At 36.5% G+C, this 19,053-nt stretch overlaps 1 protein-coding gene across 1 annotated transcript in view; it reads left to right on the forward strand.

Moving 5' to 3' along the window:
• Positions 1-19,053, forward strand: part of CNTNAP4 (contactin associated protein family member 4) — a 240,911-nt gene that overhangs the window by 62,487 nt on the left and 159,371 nt on the right. Inside the window, exon 3 of the mRNA XM_075079004.1 lies at positions 17,521-17,714. Coding sequence (XP_074935105.1) covers positions 17,521-17,714 — 194 coding nt within the window. The remainder of the gene's footprint in view (positions 1-17,520; positions 17,715-19,053) is intronic.

The following is a 19,053-nucleotide window of genomic DNA, read 5'->3' on the forward strand; positions in this document are numbered from 1 at the left end:
ATCTACATCACATCATAGTTAGAAGTTTCAAGCGCTAAATACACCTCTCTTAGAGGCAGAGATTGAGTTTTTATTCTTTGGACAGTTTTTAACCAATTTGGCCTCAGTCCTTGACTAAAGCTCTTCAGACTACCTGGGAGTTTAACAGAAATGAGTTCTTGAGTTCATAAATCCATTTGCAATCCAGTTAGTAATGTATATCTCTTAGCCACCTGACATTCATATATCAAATAAGTAATATGCTGTTAAAATGTAAGGTACTTTAGGGGACACGTGTGTGTGTGTGTGTGTATATATATGCTTTTCTGATGGTACTGTCAGCTTCTCTTTTATATATAAATATGTAAGGTGTATATATATGATCTGTGTATTTATATATGAAGTTTATCTTAAGAATCTACTTCAAGAAATCTTTAAAATGTAAAGACCCAAAATTTCCACACAAAGCAGCCTAGTGTTCCATAACACATTTGAAATAACAAGACAGTCATGAAACCTCTTAGAAATAACAGCAGAGAAAGCTGTCCTATTTCCTATTAAATATCTGCCTAGCAAATCCTGGATACCTTATAATCTAGGATAATGTTTCAGGATATAGAGTTAAGCTGCCATATGAATGTTTGTACATAGCAGAACCACAACAACAGTGCTGTCAGACATGAGTCTGCAGCTGGAAATTAGTAATTGCATAAATATAGATGTAAGCAAAGCATAAATGTTGTCTGGTCACATTCTATTTATGGTTATACCTATTTTTTGCCTTCTATTTTGCCCTAAAAAGAGGGGTTTTTTTAAAAATTAACATTTTATTCACTCATGTGTTACAAGAGATTGAAAATAATTTACAAATAAAGTGGGTTTATTCCTAAAAAGTATGATTATTTAATGAATAATTGCTGATAGCAGATTAACTTCTAATTCATCAGAATGATGCTAAAGAAGTGTCAGTTTACAAAATTAATACTTACAAGCAAGAAGGGTCTGTATAAGCATTATAAAGTTGTACTGGATGGGTGTCATTTTGACTGTGTTCCTTTAAAAAATTCTCTGCAATATTTTAAATAATATAATATTTCTGAAATAAAAATAAAGTTGGAATCATGGTATCCCACAGAAGCTGCCCTATTCAATTCATCAAGCCTTTTAACAAGAATATTACTTGTCTAAAATCTATGGAAAGATTTCTACACAACAACTACTATGATTTATTTATTTTTACATACATTATACAGCCTGATTCCAGTAGTTTTGCTCTCCATAATGGCTGTCATTAAAAGTAGGAAGCTGTGATGTTCTGAAAAGATGGTATCTGAATATGCATAAATGCACAATTTTCAGTGTGAGAAAAGCTTTCAAGTTAAACACAGCTTTATACATAATACATCTTAGCTGTGCATTTGTTATACACCAGTTGTCGTAAAACTGATGCAAATACAAAGTCCCTGAATTTCTCATTTGGCTGTTGAGGTTGGCTGATTTGGTTTCATAAACATTATAATGATATTTTTGAAAATCACAAATGAGGACTAATGTCATTATAATACTCTGGAGAAAAAAAAAATCCAGATTGCTGAAAAATGAAGCTCTGCTCCAAGGACAAAATTTAAGTGAATTGAACCGCACTTTTTCTTCATTGTTAGGTACTTCAATTAATAAATATTGTCCTCCAAAGTTGTATGAAACAATAATAAAACTCTTAATATAGTAATGTTTATAGCTATACTACATTATTTAAGCATTTAACCAACAAAGATATTACCTCCTATTTCTGATAATCAAGCCAGATGTGATTATATTTGTTGATGATGAAATTCCATTAGTCCAGCTCAACTGCATTTTCGCTATTCTATTTTTCTAGCCATCATAGTTATATTCTCAGTCTTTATGCCAACAAAACTGAGTCAGGAGTGAACGCTGTTTGCTCTTCTCTAATTTCAAGTGTTCAAACCTCTTCTTACTCATGAGGGCTTATTTACAAATTCTGTGGTGAGGTATTGACATCAGAATTCATGAATTCAGAAAAACACAGATATTACACAAATGCACAAAAAGAGAATTTCCCCCTTGGGTTTGAAGAGAAATAGAGTAGCTTACTTTTACTTCTTTTTATAAGAATAAGAATATTAAAACATGGAAGTAAATAAGCTAATAGATTGGTTAAAATATGGCTTTCTGAAAGCTCCATATAAAATTGCTGTATCAACTTTTTATCATACTGGTCAATATGGAAATGGTGATTGAAAACTAAATATGGTGACTTAAAGAAAGGTATATTGATTTTCCAGCTGAGGATCTGGCATAGTGTGTCTATAGGTACAAATGAATTAATTGCTACATAACCTTGGAATTACTGAAAAATGTCAATAGATGGAAAATACTTTAATTATTAATGTGCACATTTTTAAAATAAGTATCATATAATTGCATAAGTGAACAGAATGCTGGGAATCATAACTGGAACACCAAATTAGGGAAATACTGTTTATGTAGGGGACATTGCACGTAATGGTTTGGTCTCATCTTTTTATGTGTTTGTCAGGTCAAGTAGCTCACAAATGTACATGTAGACAAATGGAACTGCACATGTACATGCATATTGCAGCAATTGAAAGACAGTACCTTACACAGAGCCAAAATGGAATCACATCAGACATTTGAGTTGACAGAGTATTTATCAGTCGACTCCAGAATATTCATATTCTTGTGCAGATAAGCACAAATCGACTTTAAGCACCAGAAGGGTGACACTACACTTGTTCTCTTACTTATAAAATCATGTGCTCATTGTGTATGTCAGATCTCCATGCAGGCCAATGCCAGGTGGAGTTGGCTAGTGTTCTCCTGCTGCTAGCTGTAGTAATTTATACCCACAATAATGGAAATAAAATAGAGCTTTTCTGTTTTAAATATATACACTTAGAGTATTTTTGTTTATAAACTGCAGGTGCCAATATTTTCTCTGTTTTGCTGTACTAAATGCACCATGCTCTATATGCTAAAACAGGTACCAAAGTCAGTGAATCAGCATTTCCAGGGTTGAAATAGTGTTTCCAGAAGTACCACCATCAGAAAGTGAATCATCAAGGATGGAGATTAAAGTAGTGATAAAAACAGCAGGCACAAACATGTTCAGCTGCTCAAAGTTACTACCCTGCTCATTCTCTAGCAGAGTATACAAACGTATCATTCCTGCTAAGTACAATTAGAGACAATATCTCTAGTTTTACAATAGAACTGGGTGATAAATATCAGGGGGATTTAAAATTTTTATATTATTTTTAATTTTTTACCATTCTTTTTACAGTTCACTTATATTGCTGTTTACCACTCTGTAAAGCAGTGTGCAATTCCTCAAATAAAATATAGGAATATCTGAAACATTCTTCTACATTTTTTGCAGGAAATTTAAAAAATCTTTTAGTCCATACCTGGGTCAATCTGTTTTTATTGTCAGTATTTCTTATGAAAATGCCAGTGGTGGATTTATGTTTGAGGAAACAGAAACACAAATCATAAATAAATGTCTGGATCAGAGAAACACAATCTGGGTATACATATTTGTATTTTTCTGTGTAATTCACATGACTGAAGACTGTAGCCTGAGTTAAGGAATTTAATTTATTTACCCTGGCAAACATCATTGGAACACTGTCACAGTGACATATATTTAAAATAATCACAATCTTCTTGTGTCACATATACTGAGGCCAACTGGTAGATACAAACTGTTTTGACCTTTCTTTCCTTTTCTTTTAATTCTGTGACCATAGTCAGTAAAATGTTGAGAAGGCATACTAGCTTGAGGTGGACAGTAGACGGAGAAAAAACCAACATTTTGATGTGGTTTGATAGTGTGGTTTTACCTGGTTGTTTCACAACTGAAAGAATTAAAGGAAATCAGACAGAAAGAATGAAAAGGATTAAAATTTTTACAAGTGAATGTATCAAAGAAGTTCAAATGTAACAAAATCTTTGTCGATGTAAAAATGTTTTGAGCCATTAAATGTATAGCTACTTATTAGTCCTAGCTTTACATTTTTTGTTGGGTAAGACCACTGAACAAGGAAAACATATATAGTTGGTTCACTGAAAGCAGCTACTACATAAAGAACATGAAAAAATTTAATATCCTCAAAGAAGTTGCATAACTTCATCAAACTGTGAACACTGTAGGGAGTAAGTTATTTTATACTTTTGTTTCGTTGTAACAAATATTGTTATAATTAATACATATTAGAATCATAGAATCATTAAGGTTGGAAAAGACCTCTAAAATCATGAAGTCCAATCATTAACACAACACTACCATGTCTCCTAAACCATATCCCAAAGTGCCACATCTACATGACTTTTAAATACCTCTAGGATGGCAACTACACCACCTCTCTGGAGAGCCTGTTCCAATGTCTAACCACTCTTTCAGTAAACAAATTTTTCCTAAGATCCAATCTAAACTTCCCCTGGAGCAGCTTGAAGCTGTTTCCTCTGATCCTATTGTTAGTTACCTGGGAGAGGAGTCAAACACCCACCTCACTACACCCTCCTTTCAGGAAGTTGCAGAGAGCAATAAGGTCTCCCCTCAGCCTCCTCTTCACCAGACTAAACAAACCCCACCTCGCTCAACCTCTCCTCATAAGACTTGCTCTCTGGATCCTTCACCAGCTTTGTTGCCCTTCTCTGGACACGCTCCATCACCTCAATGTCCCTCTCGTAGTGAGGGGCCCAAAACTGAACACAGTATTCAAGGTGTGGACTCAGCAGTGCACAATCACTTCCTTACTCCTGATGGCCACACTATTCCTGATACAAGCCACGATGCTGTTGGCCTTCTTGGCCACCTGGGCACACTGCTGGCTCATGTTCAGACAGCTGTCGACTAACATCCCCAGGGCCTTTTCCACCAGGCAGCTTTCCAGCCACTCTTCCCCAAGGCTGTAGCACTGCATGGGGTGGTTGTGACCCAAGGGCAGGACCCAACACTTAGCCTTGTTGAATCTCATACAATTGGCCTCAGCCCATTAAGCCAGCCTTTCCAGATCCCTCCGGAATGCCTTCCCTCCCTCCAGCAGATCAACATTCCCACACAACTTGGTGTCGTCTACACTCTTAATGAGGGTGCACTCAATCTCCTCACCCACGTCATTGATAAAGATATTACACAGAACCAGCCCAAACACTCAGCCCTGGGGAACACCACTTGTGACTGGCTGCCAACTGGATTTAACTCCATTCACCACCACTCTTTGGACCTGGCCACCCAGCCAGTGTTTTACCAGCAAAGAGGACACCTGCTCCAGCCATAAGCAGCCAACTTTTCAGGGAGAATGCTGTGGGAGACAGTGTCAAAGGCTTTACTGAAGTCCAAGTGAACAACCTCTGCAGCCTTTCCGTTGTCCACAAAGCAGGTCACCTTGTCTTAGAAAGAGATCAGGTTAGTCAAGTAGTACCTGCCTTTCATAAATCCGTGCTGACTGGGCCTGATCACCTTTGCTCTTTCAGGACTGTCTCCCAAGGGACTCTCCCAACCAGTGCCCTGAACAAGCCAAAGTCGGCCCTCCAGAAGTCCATGGTAGTGGTTTTGCTGACCCCCCCGCCCTTACTTCACCAAGAATCAAGAACTCTTTAATTTCTTTGTTGCTAAGCCCAAGATGGCCTATGGACACCACGTCTACCATCAGTCCGTCTCTGTAGACAGCAGTTCCAGCAAGGTACCTCCCCCTGGCAGGCTCACTTACCAGCTATGTCAGGAATGTCCCACACACTCCAGGAGCCTCCTAGACTGTTTCTTCTCTGCTGTGTTGTATTTCCAGCAAATGTCCCGTAAGTTGAAGTCCCCCATGAGAGCAAGGGCTAGCATTTGTGAGACTTCTGCCACCCACTTGTAGAATGCTTCATCTACCTCTTCGTCTTGAATGGTGGTCTATTAGAAACTCCCAGCGGGCTATCTGCCTTGTTGGCCTCATCCCTCCTCCTTACCCATATTTTCCATTTCTACTCCATTTGGTTTATATTTGCTAATAGAATGTTGCATATATGATTAGAAATTACTCAGTACAGAATTCACTGTAATATTTTTTTAAAAACGAGTCTATTTAAATGAAAATGTGGTCTACTTTAAAAGAGTAAAATATAGTATTAATCATATAAAAGTGTTTGACTCGACCTTGGTCTTTCCAACACACACAAAACATTTTGCCTAGTGTAGACTGCTGTTTCATAGTACTTTTTGGTATGATAGTGATGAAAAATCTGAATAAAAAATACTGGCTTTGATAAGTCTTTGAATCATTGCCAATAAGTTCTCATTTTGATAAAATATGGAAATCACCTTTATAAAATATCTCCCTGGATATATTTTCATAATAAGTAATTGATGAGAAATATCTTCAAAGAATTCTGAAGGTAGAAGGTAAAATGGGGTTCACTCTCTCACTCATGCACTTACCTAAATTACTGTCAACACAGAAGAAAAGGGACAAAACAAAGTTAGCTACATTCTTCTAACTGGTTCCCTGAAGCTAGAGCAAACTTTGTCATTATTAATACCATTTCCCAGTGCCTTTCTGTCACACCATATCAGATCTAAAATGCCTCTGAAACTTCTCTTGACATAGTAGCTGCTACTTGTCACAAATTATTACTAAAATCTAGCATTCATTTTGTAATACCTGCCACAATTTTGAAATTTAAGATCCTTACATATTAAATATTCTGTCAGCTGAAAAAATAAATGCAATTGCTCCTTATCTTTTAAGATCGTACCTGTTTTCTTCATTGATACACTCAGGTTCAGAATACTTTAAAATATGGTAGACCTTCCTACAAAATTAAACTTGTTCTGCCTTTGAGGTCACTGAAGTAGCTGCTCCACCCACCTCCCTTAGAAGACAGTCTGTCTGACTGAAACATTCATATAGCTCTTTTCAAGTTCTGCCTACCTCAAAAGTCCCTGAAATTTTTCAGTAGTTCTGACTTCCGTTGCGAAAGCTCTGCATGCCACCTATGAAATACTACGGGGAAAATATAGCTTCCTTACATGGATAAGCTAACAAATAGATGTTATTTCTATACTTATTCCAGGAAATTACTCAGATTAATTCCCCTCATTCTTCAGCTTTTAAGAAGCAAGACTTCTTCACTCATTTCTCAACAGCCCAAGTCACTTATTACAGCTTTCAGACTCAGATGCCATTCATGTGGGACTTTTCAGTCTTTATTCAAACAGCTCATCTCATGAAATATTCTTGTGAGTTCTGGTTTTTTTCTTTCCTCCTATTGTGCAGGGTTTTCCCAAATACCAGACCTTCATGAATGCATCTCTTAGTTGTTCTTTTACAATATTTTCTGAAACCTGTCCAAGAGCTTCCCTAAGAATCCAGGAAATGTTGACTCATCTCTTAGGAAAGAATGGCTGGTTCTCAAGACCTTCAGGGTTTATATAGCCTAAAAAACCCTGATTTTGTTGGAATATAGAGGGATAAGCATTGTTTTCCTAGAAGAGGGTACCATTCATAAGACTTCTTTAAAGGGGAAATTTTGTTTTGATTTCTTGAAATCTATCCAAGATTTCTGTTATTGAGACCTTAGTACTTATATTGAGCTTAACCTAACTCTGTCAGTTTGTAACATATGAAGACAAGACCAGAATACAACTAAGGAGCTATGCATAAAAATGGGAGTATTTCTTAGTTTTACCAGTTCTTCTTAATGATTAGGAACACTTCAGCTACTACTTGGTTTCCTAGATTCAACTTATATTATTTAAACACTACTAAAATTAGTTGGAAGTGATGAATACATCGCATGGTTTCCTATGGAATCCAGTTATGCAGAGATACTGAACCATTACACTGCCCCAAAAGACAGCCATGGAGTCTTGTTACACACTGTTAAAGTGGCGGTCACAACTGCTTTTAGTCTCCCCAAAATGAGTAATATGTCTCTCTCATGAAGAAAGTAATTGCTTCCTAGAGGTCTTCGATCCCCCGACTATTCAAAGCCTACTGGTTTAGTAATCTTTAAATAACAAGGTATTTCTTTGTTCTTACAATTTAACTGAACACAATATATTTGCTAAATTCATCATCTTAAGATAAGAAGGAGAGGAGAAGAGACTGCAGAGATGAAAACAGCAAGGTTTTTCTGTCTGGGACCAGTTAGACATAGGTCTTTCTTCAGGCAATAATGACTCTTTTTGAAGAGCTGAGCTTTACTGCATTGAATGCCCTTTTGTCTTTTTAGGTTTTAGGATACCTGTTTTGTATGATAGTTTTAAATGTAAGTAATATGTGAGTAAGAGAAAGACTTGTTAGTCCTGAAAATAATATTGAGGGAAGCAATAGGATTTTGCTTTGATCAAAGGCAAAAGGTGATGCAGCTATCAAACATATGGTTGAAAAATACTATGCAGAATTTTACATAGAGAGCACTGACTGCAGAGCTGGCTTCTGATCTAGCAGTCCCTCTCTGCCTCCTTCTATCTGTGTTCAAAGATGATTCTGTGTCCAGTATTTCTTATTAATAGCTCAAGGTCCCTCATCCTCTTCTCAGTTTTACTTTCCACAGTTTATCCATTGTTTCAAGTTCTGGTGCTTACATTCTTATCTTTTATTGCTGAGATATGACTCAGAACTGCATTGTTGTGATAGCTTTTGCATAGCATTTCTGACAAACTGGCCAAGTTGAGATTTACACTGTTTGACATCTTTGGCTATTTAGGGTCCTCCTGATAATCATATTTCTTGCACTTTGCTCATGTATAAATGGGAGTTTCTAATTGCATAAACTCTATTTCTTGGATTGCCTTATTCAAGCACAGGAGAACTAAAATCTAGAAGACAAAGATTTGATCCCACATTCATCCTCTTCCCCAGTTCTGTTACTCAAGAGACTTCTAAGGGGCCAATAGGCTTCTTGCCTGGAAGCAATACATCAACACTGTTTATCAGATATTCCACCCTAACCCCTGTCCCTGTCACCAGTCAATAAACTTTTAGAGAACAAAACCCTTGCATTGTTTACCTAAGTGTAAACCCACAGGGTTGCAATTCTCCATTTGTGAAAGAGGTTGCCTTGCTTTTCAGCTTAAGAAAGGAAATAATGTCATATTTTGGTATTTTTAGGTTTTTTGGGTGCTGTAAAATACTTCATTTGACTTTTAGAAGCCTAGGAAACCTCAGTTGTCAATTACTTGCATGTAGAAAATCTGCTTTGTAATATGTGCAGCCAAATTTATCCCTGGTGCAACTTTATTGACTTCAAATTAAAATCAGCTTCTGTTAAATGATCCATATGGGAAATACACAGCTTGGTTAATCAAAGGAAAGCATCCTTTACGATGTGTGTTAGTTTAAATCTGGATTTTTACTTATATTCATTGCTTGCAGTTATTATGATTAAATATGCAAAAAATAGACTGAATTTGAGGGTGGTATAAATGGTGATACAGGCTAAATAGTATAATGAACTGCATGCAAATAAGCTGGTGTGAATACATGTGAGTTGTGTTGTGTAAACCACTGTGTTGTGGTTTGCATAACAGCATAGGCAATTGTAGTAACAGAGCAGGATGAACAAGTAGTGGGGGGCTGTTCATACAAAGCAGGAATCTTTATATCGGTTTCTACTTTTGGTAGTTTAGTGTTTTTAAAATAAGCAAAAGGAGCCTGGCGGCCTGACAGCTACAAAGAGACAGTTTGGAGAGCTTAAGAATCACCTAATAAATTGTCTGCCATCAAGGCTAAGTTTTAAACCTGATATAACCCTCCCAATCCACTGTAAGAATACTCAGGCATTTTGAATTTTCTGTCATGGAATTGAGGTTTTGGGCTTTTCTCTCAGTCATTTCTAGTTTTGTTCTTTTGTACCTGTTTGCTAACTTTGTTATTTTTTTCTATTTTTGATGTCTTAATGATAATGGTATCTTCACCCTTGTGAAGGTGAGGAATTATGAAAATACATGCCCTTAAAACATATCCTAGCATACAGGAGCCAGGATGAGGAAACAATACCCATTGAGCATTGTGATGTATTTATATTGGTGGCCATGGGGGAAGGCAGAGAATATTTAACCTCCAGAAACAAGGAAAAAAATCTCATATAATTTAAACTATATGTGAAGTACATAAGAATGAAAATCTTCTAGAAATGTAGGCAACCGTAAGGAAAGCAAGTCTTCTGTAAATTTAGTGTCTAAATCCAGGACAGATTAAAGGACTATAATCTTGTTGACTAAACTGTAAACTGATTGCTTTAATGAATAACACCTGTCATGGTTTTAGCTGGGATATAGTTAATTTTCTTCACTGCAGCTGGCATGGTGCTGTGCTTTGGATGTATCATGAAAACAATAATGAGATAACACACCGATGTTTTAATTGTTGCTGGGTGGTGCTTGTACTAGTCAAAGAGTTTTCTAGCTTCCCATGCTCTGCCGGGTGCACAAGAATCCAGGAGGGGAGGGGGCACAGCCAAGAGAGCGGATCCAAACTGGTCAAAGGCATAATCCATATCACATAACGTCATGCCCAGTATGTTAACTGGGAGGAGCTTGCTGGGGGAGGGAGGAAGCAATCGTGGCCCAGGGACGGCCTGCATTGGTCGGCGGGTGGTGAGCGGTTGTATCATTTTGTTTCTGTTTTTTTCTTTTCTTCTTTTTTTTCCCTTTTCCATTTTATTATATTATCATTATTATTATTATCATCATAATCATTATTATTATAATTATTATTTTACTGTAATTATTAAACTGTGCTTATCTCAACCCACAAGTTCTTTTGTTCTTCCAATTCTCTCCACCATCCCACAGGGGTGGGGGGAGTGAGTGAGTGGCTGCGTGGTGTTTAGTTGCCAACTGAGGGTGAACCATGACACACCTCATTGTATAACTTCTGCAGAAAAGAATTGTATATTACTCCGGGGAAAAGTGTGACAAAATACCAATATTGTCATTTAACTGACTTGAAAATGAATGTTATAACATCATAGAAACAGAAGTCAAGAATAATGAATGTTCACAAGGCAAAATTTTGTTCAATAATATATGAAAGCTGCATGATTACTTAGATTATTGATCTAGCACAAATCAATCAATTTTAGTGCATTAAAAATATCAAAGCTTAGGAAATTTTCCCATCATTTAATACTCAGTTTATTTATGAATATTACATAAAATGAAGAAGTCTATTTATCAATTAGTATGTACAAGTGACTGATGGGAACTTTAAACTTTGATTTAATCGCTGCTAGGCTGGATGAGACTAGCCTGCTAGTAACCACAGACACTCCATTAATTTGTCAGCCATCAAGGCAACATGCCAAGTTACTATACAAATGGGGCTGAAAAACAGAGATTCATGAGTTACGAAAAAGAGTTAGTACTTCAGAAAAAGTATGTGGTTGCTAGATATATTCAGTAAATTAATGTACTTTAAAGAGAATTACACAGTATGTGCACAAATATTTTTTAAAAAACATTTATATTAAAAAAATAAAATAGGAAGAACTAACAATAAATAAAATCAAAAGGTTTTATTTATTGTGTGAACTTCAAGTCAGCATGTTTGTAATAAAATGGAACTCTGTGATGCTTTTTTTTTAACACAAATCAAGCATGAAGTATTGGCAAGAGACAGCTGAAAATAAAGAGGGTTAAACACCTCCTGAGACAATGTTAAAAAAAAAAAGTATTACTAGATATAGATTGTCTCCCTTGTGAAAATGATTTTTCTGATTTGTTTTTAGTCCACAAGGAAATATGTTTCATCAGCGACATTAGAAAATGCAGTGAGACCTAACTGAACAGAATGTATGCTTTACATAAATGACACTGGCAAATAGAAAATTAGAGAATTAAGATGAAGACTGCAAAGTCAGTCATTCAGAAAGTTTAGGGATGACAAACTTAAGTTCGTCCTGTAAATCTTAATTTAGCCTGTGTGTTTGTACATTTTGGCACAGTCTTGATTAATGTATGCAGTATCTGCATCCCCACAGATACTCTTGAGGACCTCCCCAGATCTCCCCAGAAACATCCACACCACACAGCATGAACATCTGACAAGCCCTTCTGTTTTTCAACAAGATTCTTTTGATGTCCATTATGCCCCTGACTTCTATACATTACCATGCCTAGATATATGCTACAACAAAAAAGATTCTGCCAAATATTACGATTTGGTATGCACATTAATCTTGCTGCAAAGATAGGACACACTGTAAAAAAGACTATAAAGTGCTGGGTGAGAAGCTAACATGCTCTAGTAGTGTTTCGTGCAGGACTGCGCAAATGTTTCACCTCTGCAGGTAGCTGTCAGGTGCTGGGAGGACAGATGGTTGCTGGACAGTCAGACAGGAGACCTCCTCAAGAGCCTTTGAGAGATGAAAGGATCGCATGAACCAGAGTAGAGCAGTGGTGCAGGAAACATGTTGCAGCTGCTGAATGGTGATCCAGACCAGGCTATGGCTTCACACGGGCTGTTGGTGACATCTTGCTGTGTCTGCTCCATGCCTATTCTATATGGGTTTTATGTGGTGTTGGTCAGTAGAGGGCTGACAGAGGGCTTCTGGGATTGGATCTCTGTTGTCATCCCCCAAATCTACTATCCCTGGCATTAGAAGCCTGTGTATCTGTGCTTCTTTCTCTTCTTTCCACCAGATGTAGTGCAGTATGATGAGGGGGAATAGGCTACCTGGTGGCTTGCCTTGCAAAAACTTCTGGAAAATGTAGTACTAAAGGCAGAACTACCACCCTCAGCTGGCAACAGGTAGTACTGCCATGAAAAAGCCTTGGCTTTTCAGGTATTTTTTGCTCATGCCTTTCTAAATTCTTCTATTACTTCATTCTGAACAAAGCTCTGCAGTTGCCAAGTGATTTTTTTTTTTTGCAGATGGGCTTCAAAAATTATGTTTTTAGCAGTCTGCCTGACTACTTCTGTCGACTACAATACTCACTTTCAATTGAAAAGTTCAAAATTGTCACCAAACTTACCACAGTGACACAGTATTCTGAGAAAGCTTTGGATACCGCAGCACTGCAGGATGATGCTGTGCCTGGAAGTGCTAGTGGATGCACTGAGGATTTGGTAGTGAAAGTTAAGTTGTCTGGTCTTGTGTGGTGTGTGCCACAAATACAGTGTATGCTATGGATGTGGGCTGCCCATCTTGTGGGTGTGAAGTCCCTTGTTTAACCTGCTGGGCAGGGTGTTTACAAAGGTTTTTTTGCTTGCCTGATGCTACCAGACTGCTCTGCACAGCCACTAAAAGATGAAACAGTATGGACATAAAGATAAGGCTGTGGTGGCTACAATAGAGCAGCTGAGGTGCAGCCACTGAAACCACAGAGGAGATAGTATCACTATTCCTGAAAAACTAATTTTAAGGTAAATCTTGTTTGACCTCCTGTGTTTTAAGGTAGAGCATATGAAATATTAGTGGAGGCTTCACAAAAAGTAATTGTGAACAAGTGAGATTTATCAGTGATTAAATTTTAACTTAGAGAAATTAGGAAAGTGTCAAAGGATTAATGTCCTGATAAATATTCAGGACCCTGCTTCAACTGAGGAGCAGCAAATTTTTTCATGAAGTGACTGATTTGATCAGTAGTTGTAGATCTTGTGGCAGACCTGAAAAATAAACAAAACAACACAATAGTATATTTGCTTTACTGGATGGAAAATTAAAGTTTTTTGAAGAAAAGATGTCATGTAGCTTTTTAATGGAAAACTGAGGCCAAATAAATTTACTGGAGCTTTTTCTGTATTCTCACTGATTTAAAATTTTGTATAGTTTTCATAGTCCCACTAATCTGACTGGTTTACCAGTTCTGAAGGAATATGACTTTTGGCAGTTTAGCAAAACCTCACTACAGCCCAGTTTCAGCCCCAAGAGGCTTCTTGGCCTCTCATTTTAGTGCAGGAACTGCATCATTCATGGAGAGCTGCAGGAATGGTGTGTTATTTTTTAATTGCTGACTTCTACAATGCAAGATAGCATGGCCACAGATGTCAAGGCTGGTGGGTTGGAATGAGTATCATGGTGCCCTGTCCAACAAAGAGAACCAGCAGCCCTGCCTCAAACACTGCCCTGTTGCCTTCCTTGCAGCGAGAAACCCTTCCTGTTGGGTTGCATGCCATATTCTCCTTAACTTCTGTTGACACTGAGTAAGTGCTACCAGCATATGTGGGAGGAGATGGGACATGGCAGGGGAAGCTGTGTGAAGATGAGTGTAGTGCAAAAGGAGGATGCTACGTGGGATTTCCAAGAGGAAAACTTCTCAATAGGAAAGAGGAAACTTTCAATAAGAACTGAATTTACCTAAAAGGAGGATGATGGATTTTTCCAAGTAGTCTAGAGATTGTCTTAAATTCAGTATCATCTTTACCTTGCATTAATAAATTTTAGAACTTGCATTAATAATTTTTAGAACTTGCATTTTACCTGGAAATATGCTTGTTGTGCATGTACCTACTTTCAGGGCAGAGGCTGAATGGGCCACTTTTTTCTGAGTGTGCTTCTTGGGAAAACTTGGAGACCTCAGTGACACCTTCCCATAGAGCAAACTTGTTATAGGCTCTGTTTTGCAGTAACAAATACTTTATTAGAAGTATGTTAGTGACGTAAGGTGTAATGTTGTATAAAGCATTTGGTGAGGAATTCTATAATGAGGGTCATTCAGAAACTAAGTGAAAATATTGAAGGTGTAAGTCAGGGAGCAGGATGGGCTAGCTGAGCTCAAATGGGGTCCTGAGCCCACGGGTAGGGCATAGGGGAAGGCTCCATGGGAGACTGGGCAAGGTTGTTAAATCCTTTTAGTGCCCTCAGGACACTGACACTGTTTTAGAAAAATCAGTGAAAACAAGATCATGGAAAAGGTATAGAGAAAAAAAGAGCTACTGGGTGGGAGACACAGGACCAGTCTGGAAATGAGACTCACATGGTCTCACTGAGGACTACAGAAATATTTCTGTATTTTACCCAGAGCTGTTTTTTATGGCTGGTTATATCACTGTTTTTGAGAGATGAAAATTAAGAAAATGTAAGTAAATATGAATGACCTTGCCCCTGGGTATATTAGAAAGTGGGTGTGTTTTCACTGGTATGCTGAGTTATTTTGTGTTCTGAATGTAATAAATAATCGTTTGGCTAATTCAGGCAATAAGAGTTAACAACAGACTTTTATAAATAGGTTTTTACATTATTTAACTTAACCTGTGGATTTGGGAAGTAAAATATGCCAAGTAGGAAATTCAATTTAAATTACTAGCCACCACCTCCACACACTCATTCTCAATGAAACCAACCTGCCATCACAAACTCTATGTAATTACATTTGCCTCCTTTAAGTGCAGAATACCACTATTACATTATACTTATTTTCACTGAACACCTCTCTGAGGGAAACACTCTTCTTTTTGCATCTTGCTCTCTACCTTCATTTTCAGAGATGTGGCTGTATTTCATCTGTTAGATGTTAGTTAAGTGTTCACTTAAGGAAGAATGTATTCTGTGTCAGAACTCACATTTATTAGAGATAGTTCAACTTTTGAAGGAATCTGTTTTCAGAAACTGCTAATTCTTGCCCGTTTTGTCAACTTGCATGTGCAAACATTGAGGTTTTTTGAGTTATGTGGTATGAATTGTTTTCTTGCCATCTTTTTTGAAAAATATTCTAAGTTTATTGGGAATGGACATGGGTGGGATACAATGGTTGCCTTTAAGTCACTGCTGAGACTAACTGTAGCTGTTTTTAAATTAGTTTGCTGAACGATTATATCACTAATTATGACTAAGTGAAAATTCAAATAGCCACTCAGCTACAGTTTCCATGACAAAAAGGTTAATAAAAAACCCACAGAAAATTAATGTTTAAAAAATATTACAGATATATCCTGGATATGATGTCTCCTTTTATGAAGAGATTAATAAAAAGAGAAACTCAGTGTACATTTAAAAATATCTCAAAGTATTTACATGAAGATATAAATCCTGATTTAGATAAAGAGCTAAAATAAAATCTACACACTCTTTAACTCCACCCATATATTTACATATGTCACATTATAATTAGTTCATAAATGTGTGGACAAGGAGTTGTTACATACATGGGGCTTTGTGTATTTCATTCAGCTCTTTCCACTTACCTTGCTCTGTAGAATGAATCTCACTTTTTCTGCCTTACAAACACCCATATGATTTTCTACCATTTCATTTTAAAATCACAGTTTTATATCCCTAAATAACAATTATTTTTTCTTTTCTTTTCTTTTTTTTGCAAAGGAGGTAATGTTAAGAACTTGACACGTGACCCTGTACAGAATTAAACCATAAGTGATATTTTATTTACTAAATATTATGCATCTTGAAGTCTGTACAAGCATAAGACTGGATTGCAGTTGCCTGTTTCCACAAAATACAGTGTTTATTGATTGTTGTGGGAACTACTATTCTTGGTCTGTGTCCATACGCTTTAAGAACTTTTCAAGGTACCTCTTATGTTGTGTGAGTTTGTCTGAATTAGATCTAAATCTGTGCTGGCAAAATGGATCTTTCATCATTTGCTGTCACCCCATTCTCTAATAAAAACTAACAGATGCCAACTGTGACTGAAGACTTGCAAATTTTGCAAAATATTTTCATCAACCAACATTTTTTCATATGTTATTGTTTGCAACCTACCATCGGTCTTTTCCATATAATTTTACAGACAAGACAGTAGCCTGACCTGAGTAAATAAAGGCATACTAAGGCAGGCAAGGGAGAACTGAATTGATATGATGTCTTCATTTCAACATGTCTTTCTGATCAGTTAAAAGGCTGTAGGTTCTTTATATAAAGCTATGTGTTTTGTGTTAAACTTTATCTTCGTGAACTGGTCTGTCTACTGATCGAAATTGCACTTGTATGCCTCATACTGTCCTACAGTTTTGCCTACACATAGTTTGGTGGCTTTAAGAAGCATATGAAAACTGATCATATAACTGTGCTTCATTTCTTCATATACAAATATGTATATCCAGGCCTCATAGAACAGTGTCATGCAGAATCATATAGGTTAGAAGGAACCTCAGGAGATCTTCTAGTCTATATAAAATGAAATTGAGTTTTATAAAACAAATTTTAAAAATCTGAGTTTTTTACTTGAAAAGTTTTGTCTAACTGAATAAGAATTACTCTGTAAAATTAACTAAAAAAATTAAAGAAAAAAGGGAATGAATACATTCACAATGCCTTTTAATAGTTATGATTGGTTACATATCTCATTTAATCCATACCAATTTTTATAATATTTGCCAAATAATATCAAGACAGTTTTAGTGCAACTATGTCTTGCGTTAGAACCATAGAATGATTTGGGTTAGAAAGGACCTTTAAAGATCATCTAGTTTCAAACCCCTGCCTTGGACAAGGACATCTTTCACTGGATCGGGTTGCTAAAATGATTTAATTTGTCTTCGCATATACAGTTTTGTGTTAACTTGCTTCTTTTAGGAATACATTTCAATTGATTTCATTCTTTTTAAGGTGCTGGTGGCTGGTCTCCACTTGTGTCCAATAAGTATCAATGGCTTCAGATTGATCTTGGTGAAAGAACTGAGATTACTGCTGTTGCTACTCAAGGTGGTTACGGGAGCTCCGACTGGGTAACAAGCTACCTTCTGATGTTTAGTGATAGTGGACGAAACTGGAAGCAGTATCGTCAAGAAGAAAGCATTTGGGTATGTTCTTTTGATAATGAGAATTAAGTTTCTGAGTAAGACTTTAAGTACTTGTGCTATACACTTTTGAAAATACAAGTAAAGCAATGGAATATAAAGAAATATACTGACAGTGTTTAGATAATTAAATATACAAAGTAGTTTAGCTTTTGACAAGATAAAAGGCTGTAAATAGGAAACAAACATCAAAAAATGTACTGAAAAGTCTCTTTCGTCTTGCTGTGTATGACTAAAATTGTTTTTCCAAAGTATTGACACAGTGTGTTAAACTTTGCTTTCTAATTAGGAAAAAAAATAATACCAATGCTTGCTTTATCTTTTCTGGAACATTTAATCTGATTGTAAAAACAAGAAGGGGCAACACAAAGAAATCAAATTTATAACAAAACAAATCCCAGTTTATTTAAAAACAAATAAATATCAAGCAATATTTATTTTTTGGTCATCTCATTCAAAGTTTAATTTCTGATGTTCCAACCAATTATCTCCTATTAGCTTTACAGTTCATAATAGTAATTAATAAGCCTTGCTACGCTCATCACCTTCTATTCACATGAATTTTACTGAGAGTGAAGGATACACAATACCAGACAGATGATGTCCAAAATCCACATGGTTCTAAACTAGAGTTGCATCTCTCCTTGATCTCCAGTGATTAGCAGCTTGGAATAAAGGAAGAATACTGGTACTTGTGGTCTATGATTTTATCTTGTCAAGTTAATTCTACCTTTCTGTCCATACAAAGAGCTGATTAATTTTTAAACTTCACTAAGCTTTGGGCTTCAGTTGTTTCTTGCTGCAGTTAAATATTATGTTAAAATATATTTTACTTTATGCATTTTAATTTTGTTGACTTTTAATTCAAAATGTTCTTGTCATTCATATTGTCAAACCCCATCTATGGTGTAATGAGATTAACCAGTACCTTACTTGTTGCATAATTACCCTTCTTTTTGAATTTGCTGCATACTTCCACTTCAGACTCTGCATTTATAACAAAGAGAAATAAATGAGTTTCTAATCCATATGGCTGTGGGGAGTGAGAAAAGAAAAACATCCTTCCAAATGTTAAATGAGCATAAGCTGCTACACTATTGTCTCTACCCATCTTCAGACAAACTGATAAAACAAATCTGAGAGGTAGAGCTGCTTGATCTCTTCAGTGAGGGCTCTTTTGAAATCCCATATTGATATTCCTGAATATTACCGCCAGTAAAATATCAAACAAAAGTTCCAAAAAAATTGTTAAATGCTGATGCAGGCATTGGGGTAAGGAAGTTGTTAGATCTGTAGAAGGGGAAAGGTAAGGCTTCAACTCCATTTTCTCGAACGTAATAAA

Source organism: Phalacrocorax aristotelis, chromosome Z (assembly GCF_949628215.1).
Source record: "Phalacrocorax aristotelis chromosome Z, bGulAri2.1, whole genome shotgun sequence".
Taxonomy (NCBI): Eukaryota; Metazoa; Chordata; class Aves; order Suliformes; family Phalacrocoracidae; genus Phalacrocorax; species Phalacrocorax aristotelis.